This window comes from Oncorhynchus kisutch, linkage group LG11 (genome assembly GCF_002021735.2).
Source record: "Oncorhynchus kisutch isolate 150728-3 linkage group LG11, Okis_V2, whole genome shotgun sequence".
Taxonomy (NCBI): domain Eukaryota; kingdom Metazoa; phylum Chordata; class Actinopteri; order Salmoniformes; family Salmonidae; genus Oncorhynchus; species Oncorhynchus kisutch.
The window spans coordinates 53,194,563-53,208,670 of NC_034184.2; the positions used below are offsets into that span (position 1 = coordinate 53,194,563).

The 14,108-nt window shown below is 42.7% G+C and overlaps 1 protein-coding gene across 8 annotated transcripts in view; it reads right to left on the reverse strand.

The window, feature by feature from the left end:
* Positions 1-9,154: 9,154 nt before the first annotated feature.
* arhgap12b (Rho GTPase activating protein 12b) overlaps positions 9,155-14,108 on the reverse strand; it is a 93,142-nt gene continuing 88,188 nt past the window's right edge. For 6 of the 8 annotated variants that reach the window (XM_031835948.1, XM_031835947.1, XM_020494864.2 and 3 more), the window contains one exon: positions 9,155-11,554. In XM_031835948.1, the coding sequence (XP_031691808.1) occupies positions 11,380-11,554 (175 nt within the window). In that variant the 3' untranslated portion in view covers positions 9,155-11,379. The remainder of the gene's footprint in view (positions 11,555-14,108) is intronic. The other 2 variants (XM_020494867.2, XM_031835950.1) reach the window with 1 other exon arrangement.

Genomic DNA, 14,108 nt, shown 5'->3' on the forward strand with positions numbered 1-14,108 from the left:
GTATCAGCACCCCTTGACAGATAATAGAAGCTCTCCTGATATCAATTTATTTACTGCCAGTAGGCAGGCAGTGCAGTTCCTCGTAGGCCTAAGACAGTGTCTGGTAGGCCTATGCTATGACAAAGCATTGGTAGGTCTTTATTCTAACAGCATCATCATCCAGACCTGGGATACTCTGGTAGGAACACGCCCAATACAGTCCCAACCCAGTTTACCGTCCTCTCCACGAGCCCTCTGCCTCCCATTCATCTCACACTTCAAGCGACGTTTCACATTATGTTCTCAAAAGATCAGCAACTGGCAGCCACACTGACACATTGATGGGGCACATAAAGATAGACTGTGGGGCTGGGACAGACAAATAAAATGGAGGAGATGGAGAGAGAGAGGTTGAGGAAGAAAGAGGGAGGGAAAAGCAGATTAAAGAAAATATACTATTTCCATTTTAGTGCAGACTGCTATCCTATACTCACCTCTGTGAACTGTTAAATTTCCTGACAGACAATCATTGACATGCCAGAACGCACATTGTTTAATGATAATACCTTTAAGTTATTGTCCTACACTCATAATCTATGTTATGTTTTCCATACTCCAGTGGAATGAACAGAACTAGTTGGCCTGGGGTAATATTTAGCCTGCATGGGACAGGGAAGGGAAAGGGGATACCTAGTCAGTTGCACAATGGAATGCATTAAACCAAAATGTGTCTTCTGCATTCAACCCAACCCCTCTGAATCAAAGAAGTGCGGGGGGGGGGGGGGGGCAGGGCTTTAACCACCTTGCTGGCTCAAACCAGCATATTTCTGTTACTGGCCCAACACTCTTAACTGCTAGGCTACTCATGTCTGCATGCGAAATGGCACCCTATTCCCTATGTAGTGAACTACATAGGGAATAGGATAGTGAACTACATAGGTTATGGGGTGCCATTTGGGACACGGGAATGTATCTAACAGAATACCTGTAAAAGCATATGCATGACCTTGGTTGCAATTGAACACTTTGGAGATTATGGGGTAATGATCAGACCAAAGTTGAGGACACACCAGTTCGTTCACCTGACACATGACTTACACTGTTGATTTTATGTGCATTTTACATTTGCTGTACTTTTCACAGCATTTGTCAATAACAAAATATGAAAATACTCTGGAAATATTCGGTAACATATGACATGAGAAGATGAGAAAGGGTTTGAGTGAGAGGTGTAAACTGGTGTCTCCAAGTGGCCACACACCTCTCCAAACTGTGCAGTTCCTTACACGTTTATTACTTTATTTTTTAGCTCTACTAGCTTTGCCATTGAGGACCTGATGCAAACACACTTACCGTTTTTTATTTGGAACACAGCCCTGCTGTCACGTCTACTCCCACTTCTCCCCTCTGGCGTTCGACTTCGCCGGTTTACTAACCACCGCTCCTGGGAGCCATCATTACACACACCTGGCTTTCATCATTACGTGCGCACCTGCACTTCATCATTAAGCACACCTGGACTCCATTACCACACTTTTATACCTCCCCTTTATCTGGCACTTCCTTAGGTTCCTTCCCCAGGCAGTTTTGTTTCTGTTGGTCATGTCTAGACACTACTTCTATGTTGTATCGTTCCATGTAATTTGTTATATTAAACTTACCACCTGCTTCTCGACTCCCAGTCTACATTACAGAATTCTGCCTCACAAAATGGAAGCAGCAGGGAATCTCCCAGACGGTTGATGAGCAGGGATACCTATTTCGTCAAGACCACGACCAGCTGGTGCAACTGGGGACGGCTATGGAAGAAGTTTTTCGCAGTGTTCAACGTCTCAAACATACCTGAGGCGCGTTGCCTTCAACTGACGGAGGATACTCTACTACTAGTCGAGCCAGCCCATTCAGCAACCCACCCAGGTCAGTGATGCCGTTTGTCCCTCCCTGATAAATATGACAGCACCCCTGCTGGATAAACTTCTTTGGGAGCGTTGGCATTCACATCGCTTCTCTCTCTCTCCCTCTGAACACTTTCGATCAGAGCCTGAACTTATGGAGGTAAGGCAGAGTGATGCAGACAGCTGGAGCTTTGTCTCTATTGTGATCAATGAGGGCACCAGCTCCAGCGGTGTCCGTTATGTCCCAACTCGGGTTCCACGAGAGCAGAGAGACGGTCATGTGATCTTCCACCTCCTGGGGCAGGTGGAGTATCCTCTTCATCACTTTCTGACAAACCCTTTTTGGTGTCGATCGCACTAGTTGAGGAACTTTATTGACAAGACCCTTGCCGCCTCCCTCAACATCACCTCATACCAGCTCTCCTCTCCTTTCCCAGTTCAAGCCCTTGATTATCGGCCATTAGGCTCCGGGACCATCATACACATCACCAAAACGGTGTCAGTGGAGGAGGTGTTAAACCTCTTGATGGTAAATCTACAGGTTATGGTCTTATGGACAATTTTTTGCTTCGCTGTGCTGCTCCCCAGATTGCAGTTCCACTGAGATACATATTTAATTGGTCACTGGAAAAGGGGGTGTTTGCAAATGTATGGAAGCATGCGAAACTGTGTCCTATTCCGGAAGACTGCAAAGAACCCATTACTTCTGCCAATAGTCGACCAATTAGTCTACTCCCTTACACTCAGTAAGATATCGGAGGGTATTGTGAGTAGACAAATATGGGAGTACATGGAAAAGAATGATCTGATTACAGCCAATCAGCATGCTTAACGCAAAAAACATTCCACTACCACTGCATTGGTTGACATGACTGACCAGTGGCTCAATGCTATGGATAATGGCACGTTTGTGGGTGTACTATTTTTAGATTTCAGTGCAGCATTTGATTTAGTGGATCATTAAATGATTTTCACAAAATGAATGCATTATGGTTTTAAGGAGGTAGCATTGAATTGGGTACAGTCAAATCTAACTGACAGTAAACAGTCCACCTATATCAATGGTTCATTTTCTTCCCCTCATATGTTAAACTGTGGAATACCACAGGGCAGCTGCCTTGGCCCACTTCTTTATTTAATATATACCAACGACCTTCCCTATGCCTTAGCTGAAACTCAAGCTACTATATTTGCAGATGATACTACAATTTATGCAGCAAGACAATCGGTTCAACAGGTACAGCAAGCTTTACAAGATTTGGAGAATATCAGGGAGTGGGTTTGCCAAAACAAACTGGTTTCAAACACCAAGAAAACCAAAGTTATGTTGGTTTGTTACACTAGGAAAAGGCCAAAACAGCATGGGATAAAATGAAGTATGGGAGGAGTACAAATTGAAGAAGTGGCAGAACCAAACTATTGGGAGTGCAGCTAGACAACTGCTTATCATGGTCGTCTCAAATAACAAAAAATATATATACTAAAACAGCATGCATAATCAGAAGGATAGCTAAATATTTACCAGGAAAAATTATTCAGCAAATAACACAAGCTTTAATTGAGAGACAGGTGAACTACTGTTCTGTGGTCTGGGGAAATGCATCATCAAGTGAAGTTAGGAGATTGCAGAATGCACAGAACAAAGCAGCAAGGATTGTTTTAAGGTGGAGATATGGTTCTTCTGTTGCAGTCATGCGCAATGTTCTTGGTTGGTCATCAATCGACAAGATAATTGAAAAAAACATGCTTATTTTATTTCATAATATACATCATTTAAAACGGCCAAGTTCTATTCACAACGGTATTCAGTTGGTAAGAGACAGACATTCTGTAAATACTAGGAATAGATTGTAAGAGACAGACATTCTGTAAATACTAGGAATAGATAGTCTGGATAACGCATAGATTGTCCACTATCTATGCGTTATCCAGACAGGAAATAGGCAAAATAACATTTCGATTTAGAGCAATAAAGAAATTGAATAAATTAAGAGCAAACCAGAGAACTTTCAATATATGAATTTAAATATTATTTTAAAACGATTTAAATATAATACATAGAAATGTTGTGGGACAAAAGTAGATGAATAATCAATATTTTTTAGATTGAGTATTTATTGGGTCATTAGGCTAGTAAATTATGTATGTATGTAATAGTGTGTTATATGTGAAAATGTGTTCGTATTATAAATTGTATTTTAATGTTTAAGGACTCTTGGAAGATTAGTCCAAATGGGAACTAAAAGAGATCCAAATCAAAGCCAAACTACTCACCCTGGAGTTCATCCATCAGAACATCCCCCAAATCGCCAGTGCACCAGCTCACAAGGTCGGCCTCCCTTGACTTCAACCCCACCATCTCATGGTCGATGATGAAAATCAGACTGGACACCTGAATGCCGGAGGACCTACCCCCACATCGGTTTTAGAGTCCTGTGGTTGTCCATCTTCCCGGAGTTATACCCGAACCTGCGGGAGGTATTTTCCAAAACCTGCTCCATCGGTCTCCCTCATCGCCCCTGGGACTATGCCATCGACCTGCCTGCAGGCTCTGCGCCCCCACGCAGATGCATCTGTCACCCCCCCCCCTGAACTCGGTCTTATGTAGCAACATTTGAAACTGTTTTTACATGGGATAAAAGTAGACTCAAAGCTACAAAATGGAATATCATACACGCATGAGGAAGAATGGGAAAGTACTTCTACTTTGAAAGTTGATACACTTGTGAACTCACTTTTGAGAAAAGGGCCTTTAAATGTCTTGGTACCTACTAGAGCTCTCCTTTGTCTACACCCATTCAGCATTGTTCACATGCTCTAAACCCAGCCCCACCCATCTCTAAGGATTCACATGTGAGATCATGTGCTAAACAGTGAGTCGTGTAAAGATTAAGACTGAAAGTGGTAGTAGCCTACAATAAGGAGAAATTCCAGGTAAACAAAGAGTCCAGATTAAAATATTTGATGACGCTTACTCAGACACACTTGTCTAAATGGATGGGTCATGTGAAAAACGCTTTAACCCCCAGCCACATCCAGTGGTGAAAAAGTATAAATAGTTTCCTTATTAAACCAGAGAGCACAATTATTTATTAGACAGCCAGGAGCACAATGTACTTAATTAAGTATTAAGCAAACCAGATGGCACAATTTGATTGTTGTTATTGACGGAGAGCCATGGGCATTTGCGTTTAGTGAGTCTGCCAGATCAGAGGCAGTAGGGATGACATCTTGATAAGTGTGTGAATTGGACAATTTTCCTGTCAAAATGTAATGAGTACTTTCGGGTGTCAGGGAAAACGTATGGAGAAAAGTAAAAGTATATATTTAAAAAAGTATATAAAAATATAAAGTAATGTACAGATAACACAAAACTACTTTACACCACTGCCCAAATGCCTTCACACCAGTACATTGGGATACTTTATATACGGTTACACGTGCACTTATCACATAGTAAGCCATACAACCCAAGTTGAAACCTGAGGCTATTTGTTTTGCACATGTTTAATACATTAACAGATGCATGGACCATATTTGTGTGGTGGACACATGGCATATCAATATTTTGCAAAGTGGATGGTCTCTACAGAAGGTGTAAAACAGTACAGCCAAATGGTTACTTGCATAGTAGCAATATCAGAAATAGATAGTGTCAATATAAATCAAATATATAGTCTGTACAAGAACGATATCAGTGATAGACGAGGCAGTTATATGCATACAATCAGAGGTAAAGGTGGTGCTTTTACAGGCAGACCATCTATGGGAGGAAGGATATCAGCGCTCCGCAGCAGCTGAAACCTGGTCCCGAAAGTCCAAACGCTCCTTGGAGACACCAGGCTTCAGAGCATCGAAGTTGTAAAACAGGGAACAACAACAACAAAAATCAGAAGACATACAACCCTGCACAACATTAACTCACCTGCACAACATCAATTAACCTAGAGTCAGGCGTGTTCTACTGATTGATGCTGAAAGACAAATTCCAGATGCTAAAATATTTTGTATTATTATACAATAGATGCGAAATAGCATTCTGAGATATCCCTACACAGTTCATAAAGGTAATGTTAGCTACTGTAGCTAGCCAGCCATCTAACGTCAACTGGCTAGCTAACAGCAAGCTTTAACTAGCTAAAGTTAACCAATAGGTTCAATGTTAGCTAGTTATAATTAGGCTATAACTAGCATTGCGAAATGGCATTCTGAGAAAACATCACTAACGTTACACACACCTGATACACAAGTTATTGTTAATAGCAAGCCAGGCAGTTAACCTCAGCTAACGTTGGCTAACTAACAGCAAGGTTTAACTTGGGATATTTTGTTTAGACATAGCAAATAATTTTACTATAATCCCAATCCATAGAACTAGCAATACAAACTGATAGTCATAGCAAGCTAAAGTTTCTCAAATAACGTTAGGTGTAATGTTAGTTAGCAAGTCAGCCATCGAACTCCAGCTGGCTAGTTAACAGCATGCTTTATTTAGCTTGCAATGAAAACAACTTTGACAAAATTAGTAACGTATATCTGAACCTGTAGCTAGATTCTTACCTGAATACATGGATGAAAGCTTCACGGCAGACTGCAACCCCTTTTATAATACGCGTTGTTTCCATTTAGTTTGCACAGGGTGTTTGGCCCGTTGTGTTCCACTGATTTCAAAATGTATTATGTGAGGGTCAGCATTGGTCGTCCAGAAAGTAGTCCCATCACAAATTTTTCCCATTGACCTTGTCAATAGCCCTGATAAATTCAGGGCAGCAATGTTATTGAGAGCAGTATAGAAACACATTTGCAGTTCTCCAAGGCTAACGTTATATCTTTGATAAAATAAAAAAATTATACACTGCTCAAAAAAATTAAGGGAACACTAAAATAACACATCCTAGATCTGAATGAATGAAATATTCTTATTAACAACTTTTTTCTTTACATAGTTGAATGTGCTGACAACAAAATCACACAAAAATTATCAATGGAAATCACATTTATCAACCCATCGAGGTCTGCATCCGCCAACTCCTGGACAGTCTGTGGATGGAGCGAGAAATGATGTCCCAGATGTGCTCAATTGGATTCAGGTCTGGGGAACGGGCGGGCCAGTCCATAGCATCAATGCCTTCCTCTTGCAGGAACTGCTGACACACTCCAGCCACATGAGGTCTAGCATTGTTTTGCATTAGGAGGAACCCAGGGCCAACCGCACCAGCATATGGTCTCACAAGGGGCCTGAGGATCTCATCTCGGTACCTAATGGCAGTCAGGCTACCTCTGGCGAGCACATGGAGGGCTGTGCGACCCCCCAAAGAAATGCCACCCCACACCATGACTGACCCACCGCCAAACCGGTCATGCTGGAGGATGTTGCAGGCAGCAGAACATTCTCCACGGCGTCTCCAGACTGTCACGTCTGTCACATGTGCTCAGTGTGAACCTGCTTTCATCTGTGAAGAGCACAGGGCGCCAGTGGCGAATTTGCCAATCTTGGTGTTCTCTGGCAAATGCCAAACGTCCTGCACGGTGTTGGGCTGTAAAGCACAACCCCCACCTGTGGACGTTGGGCCCTCATACCACCCTTATGGAGTCTGTTTCTGACCGTTTGAGCAGACACATGCACATTTGTGGCCTGCTGGAGCCTCCATGCTCTGGACACTACGCTGACAAGACACAGCAAACCTTCTTGCCACAGCTCGCATTGATGTGCCATCCTGGATGAGCTGCACTACCTGAGCCACTTGTGTGGGTTGTAGACTCCGTCTCATGCTACCACTAGAGTGAAAGCATCGCCAGCATTCAAAAGTGACCAAAACATCAGCCAGGAAGCATAGGACCTGAGAAGTGGTCTGTGGTTATCACCTGCAGAACCACTCCTTTATTGGGGGTGTCTTGCTAAATGCCTATAATTTCCACCTGTTGTCTATTCCATTTGCACAATAGCTTGTGAAATGTATTGTCAATCAGTGTTGCTTCCTAAGTGGACAGTTTGATTTCACAGAAGTGTCATTGACTTGGAGTTACATTGTGTTGTTTAAGTGTTCCCTTTATTTTTTTGAGCAGTGTATATATATATATATATATATATATAAAACTGCAGTAGAAAGAGTTATCTAGGCATGATGAGCAGCTCATTTTATAGACACAAGATGCACCGTAGACCAATCCAAACTCATCTCTCGGGATGTCCAGCCCACTCAGCCAATCATGGCTAGCGGGAAGGTTGCGGTCTTTCTCTGTGACTAAACCAACTAGGCTCGCAATTTAACAATTTTATTTGTATTTACAGATTACATAAAGGTTTAATATTCAGGCACATGAAAGTTCATATTATATTAAGGCTCCCCTGTGAAGAAGTGACGCGCAACATACCGGAATCGGGTCACATCTACCCTCTGACGGTGGCTGAAACCCAGGCCATGGCGGAGTACATCCTCCAACAAGGTTGCATCTCCATGGCCAAGAAGAATGGAGGGTTACGCCCATGTATTGATTACAGAGGACTCAATGAAATCACCACCAAGTTCCGTTACCCTCTCCAGTTGGTGCCGGCAGCCAACAAACAGCTCCCCAGGGCCAGTTTTTCTTACCAAGTTGGACCTCTGGAGTGCATACTGGGGGGTGAATGGAAGTGCATACTGGACCTCTGGGGGGTGAATGGAAGACCACTTAGCCAATGCTCCGTCAGTGTTCCAGGCATTCGTCAATGAGGTGTTCCGGGACATCCCCCCCCCCCCCCTTCACAATATGACAAACAGGTTCATTTTGTTCAGGACAACCCTGCCCCAGGGTATAACACGTGTCATCCTTGTAACTGTGGATCAAACAGTGATCATAAACGTTGATACTGTAAATGAGGAGTTTAAAATATGGAAATGTGAAGTGCACATTTGGACTCCCGGGTGTGTGGTTTGCTTGTATGACATCAAAGCGGTATTTATTATAATCCTTAATGTCTCATCCTTCAGAACAGACTCGATTTACAGCATTTCCCCCACTCAGACAACAACAAATGTGCAAAAGTTGCCCAATTAGCGGGAGGAATGGGCGCATCATCTTGTAGCGCAAGTTCAGCTGTCAAAACCCATACAGTGCTGTGAAGTGGAGAACCTGAGCTCTGACGTCATTTATAGCATTTTAATGTACAGCCACTTTATTCCAATTTAGGCGCTTAACAATGACAATATCTGCCATTTTCAACCCGTATACGGGATGACAGGATCTGTGTGGAAAGGGCTACCCTTTGTGTCAACTGAAAGTGAAAAAGTTGAAGTCCATTCCATTTAGTTGTAGTTTTTTATTAGACATGTCACAAACAGCAGTTAGTCGGAAAGTACATCCGAAGTGTGCAGTTGACCATGAGTCAAAATCAAGATACACTTTTTTTTTGCCATTTCCTCTTTTGTAACAATCTATGTATTTTGTCAACAATTGACAAAATCTGTGATATTTCACTCGTTGAACCAACCACTCACCATCAAAACATACATACTTCAATAAGGAAATATTTTTTTAATGTAGGCTGCACAGAGGCTTTTTTGCATTGTACCTTCCATCACCATAAACTTAAATTTATTACTATTTTCCAGTAACATTTTCTCTCCAGTCCCAGTCCCGTTGAGATTAGCTTAGGTAAGGAGAGTGATTATGAAGTTGGAACAGAGGCTTGAATGTACATCCCAAATGGCACCCTAAATAGGGAATAGGATGCCTGCCATTTGGGATGCACATAAGATCTTCCCTAATGTGTACAGATAAAGAACAGATGTGTGTTATTGTCTAGTCTAACGTGCTTGGTATGGTAGGCCTCTGCTAGTGAAAGGCCTTCATTATAAGTGTAAAGGTGTTGGCTTTTCAGTGAAAGGAGATGTCCTCTTTTCCCCACCTTCCTCCCTTTCCTGCTCTCATCCTTTCTTCCCTCGTGTTCTGAAGTTACTGGGAAAAGAGATGGAGAAGCCAGGGAATAGCAGTCAGTCTTAACATGACTATTTCAGATGAATACTGTTTATGTCCTCAATAACACCCTATTCCCTATATAGTGCACACATTTTTTACCAGGGCCTATGCATAGGGAATAGGAAGCCATTTAGGATGCAACCAGTCTTCAGATATAGCAAGTTCATTTACTGTATTATCCCCCAAACACAGGTTTGTTTTGATGCTTCCCAAAACCAGTCATGTGACATACTGACTGACCACTATTGATGATTGCACTAGGCTCAAGGGGTAGATCTGGAAGAAGGGGCAGGGCTCCAGTTCTAGCAAGGGAGGTAGGATAGGGAGGGTGACCTGTTCGCGTCCAAAATTGCACCCAATTCCCTGTAAATTGCCTTACTTTTGACTGGTCAAAGACTCTGGTCAAAAGTAGTGCATTATAAAGGGAAAGGAGTGCTAAAATGCAGTTCCCAGATCTGATTGTGGTGAATGTTTTCATTATAAATATAGCTAATACACATGACTATGTCCAATCCAGTTGATCCAGGGGTCCCCTCCGAGAGACCCCATACATAATTTTGGTGTCCCGTCAGAGAGCCCCCATATTTAATACTGATTCTGTATCCACACCACTGAGGCTTTACATTGTACTTCACAAAATTCAGAGGTCAGGTCAACAGTCAATGTTCCACAACACTGAGAATATCCAGTTCATAGGTTCATCTTATTATTATTCCAACACAAAGCAATGAGAGTAGTCTTTATACAGACGACCAAGCATGGTCTATATTCTACCACATGGTAGTAGGATGTGGGCTTCCATTGACTTGACAGAGGGAGATCAGACCACCCAGCCAGCCAGTTATTCAGTGGGTAGTTAGTTTTTTGAATGATCTGGATTGAGTTGTGCTTCCTGTGTTGTGATGTCATCAGAGAAAGCCGGAAGTCACTCCAGCGGTTTCTTTAACGCCACAGCAATGTATCCCACAATCCTCTTCTTCTGTTTCACTCCAGTCCAAAACAATGAATGTCTTATTCACCAAGCTCTTGTTGTATGTAGTATGTACTTAATACTGGCCATAGGAATCCAGTGTAGAACACAGTTATACCCTGTATACTCAAATCCACTGGATCACGTCACACACGGAGGAAGATCCATCCACGCCATTCACACTGCACTCCGTCCGTCGTCAATGCTATGCCAGGTCCTAGATCCAGCCAGCTCACCAACCAACAAACCAACCAACACTCTCCCCTGAAGCAACTGCACCGCCCTGCTACTCACAGCAGGAATGGCAACCAAAGTGAATGACATCTGTATTTATTTACATCATACTCATCTCTCTCAAAATGTTAAGTGCAAAGTCATTCACTAGTTTCCTTTATTAATCTTATTATCAAATGAACAATAATTAAATTTTTGTTTTTCTTTCTTTAAATTGCTGGGTCCGCAGCAGCAATGTTTCAGTCACAAAAATATGCGGTATTGGGTGAGTCCGACCAGTCATCATTACCATCCTCTTCCACAGGAGTTTACCTCAGGTGTCGTTCTTTAGGTGTTTATTTTCTACCTGCCGAATATGTTCTCATACTCCAGTAAGATGAGCTCAACAATCTGGTTCTGATAGACCATGTGAACAGCGATGTTTCCCGTCTCTGTCTCAGGTCTGAGCAGGGTGGGGCCGAAAACGATCGCTACGCTCTGGGTCGTCATACGGTTGGCCTCCCCATGATCAATCACCCTGGAGAGAGACAGGAAGGCGAGAGGGGGAAAGAGTGGGATACAGGGACAGACTGCAAGCAGAAATCTGCCAGGCATTTCCAACACAAAGGCACATTTCTTCCTTGAGGCCCCCATTGTTAGCCAAATAATGATCATTATGCGCAAAACCCCCAATTTACACAGGCCCACTGGGCTAAAGATGGACCAGAACCATCTGGCATTTTCCCGAACTGCCCTATGGTCAGTCCGTTTTGGTGAAATAGGCATATCATTTAGAAAACACATTATAGATGTTGGTTGGTCAACAAAGGGATCAGGTATACGCTGGAGACAAAATGTATATAACATGTATTAAGTAAGCTACTGCTAGTATTCGAAAAACATAAGATGCAAAATACAATATTAAACAACGGCAGGTAATATCGCTGCTTTTAAATGGAAATCAAAATTCTTGCATACAGAAACGCAGCGCCACACAATAACATTATTCATTGGAAAACCCAATTAAATCCCCTTGTCTCATATACATAGGAAGCATCCCAAATGGCACCCTATTCCCCATATAGTGCATGAATTTTGACCAGAGCCCTGGTGAAAAGTAGAGCACTATGTAGGGAATAGGGTGTCATTTGGGATACACTTCCATATAGACAAAATGTCACACAATACATTCCCTAGAACAAACACCAGATCTAAAGGTATTGCATTATGGCAAACACAGGGCCATATAAATGCAAATAGTGTTTAGGCAAATGTCATTCTGAACATACTGTATGATATAGCCCCGAGCTCCAATGGGCTGAGAATCTACCCCGAACCCTACTTATAGGTCCCCTGGTCCTGTGTACCTCAGACATATCAATCTGAGAATAAGTCAACAAACTAAGATAGTAGTGAGGACTGACAGGTTACTGTAGGTTATTGACAGAAAAAGAGCAGACAAACAATATAGAGTCCCATGCAAAAGGGACAATATGTGGTAAATAAACATAAAATATTATTTTACCCAGAAGAAGACACTGTATGCTCAAACGTTGGTGCTTTTACCTATTAAATCCATGGGAGCATATGCAACTTCTTAAATTTTTTTCATAGGTAAATAAGTAAAAATCCTCTTAAACTAGCCTGATCTCCGCTTTTGTCTGGGCTTGATGTGATCAGCCATTAATACACGCGTTAGCCACTCTAGCATGGTGGTGAAAAATGGTGTTTCATAAAAAAGTCCAAAATGCAAGACTTAAAGAAAATAAATTGTCATAAAAAAATAAATATACAGTGGGGAGAACAAGTATTTGATACACTGCTGATTTTGCAGGTTTTCCTACTTACAAAGCATGTAGAGGTCTGTAATTTTTATCATAGGTATTGGGTGAGAGACGGAATCAACTGTGAGAGACAGAATCTAAAACAAAAATCCCGAAAATCACATTGTATAATTTTTAAGTAATACATTTGCATTTTATTGCATGACAAAAGTATTTGATACATCAGAAAAGTAGAACTTAATATTTGGTACAGAAACCTTTGTTTGCAATTACAGAGATCATACGTTTCCTGTAGTTCTTGACCAGGTTTGCACACACTGCAGCAGGGATTTTGGCCCACTCCTCCATACAGAACTTCTCCAGATCCTTCAGGTTTCGGGGCTGTCGCTGGGCAATACGGACTTTCAGCTCCCTCCAAAGACTTTCTATTGGGTTCAGGTTTGGAGACTGGCTAGGCCCACTCCAGGACCTTGAGACGCTTCTTACGGAGCCACTCCTTAGTTGCTGGCTGTGTGTTTCGGGTCATTGTCATGCTGGAAGACCTAGCCACGACCCATCTTCAATGCTCTTACTGAGGGAAGGACGTTGTTGTGCAAGATCTCGCGATATATGGCCCCATCCATCCTCCCCTCAATACGGTGCAGTCGTCCTGTCCCCTTTGCAGAAAAGCATCCCCAAAGAATGATGTTTCCACCTCCATGCTTCACGGTTGGGTTGGTGTTCTTGGGATTGTACTCATCCTTCTTCTTCCTCCAAACACGGCGAGTGGAGTTTAGACAAAAAAGCTCTATTTTTGTCTCATCAGACCACATGACCTTCTACCATTCCTCCTCTGGATCATCCAGATGGTCATTGGCAAACTTCAGACGGGCCTGGACATGCGCTGGCTTGAGCAGGGGGACCTTGCGTGCGCTGCAGGATTTTAATCCATGACGGCGTAGTGTGTTACTAATGGTTTTCTTTGAGACTGTGGTCCCAGCTCTCTTCAGGTCATTGACCAGGTCCTGCCGTGTAGTTCTGGGCTGATCCCTCACCTTCCTCATGATCATTGATGCCCCACGAGGTGAGATCGTGCATGGAGCCCCACACCAAGGGTGATTGACCGTCATCTTGAACTTCTTCCATTTTCTAATAATTGCGTCAACAGTTGTTGCCTTCTCGCCAAGCTGCTTGCCTATTGTCCTGTAGCCCATCCCAGGTCTACAATTTTATCCCTGATGTCCTTACACAGCTCTCTGGTCTTGGCCATTGTGGAGAGGTTGGAGTCTGTTTGATTGAGTGTGTGGACAGGTGTCTTTTATACAGGTA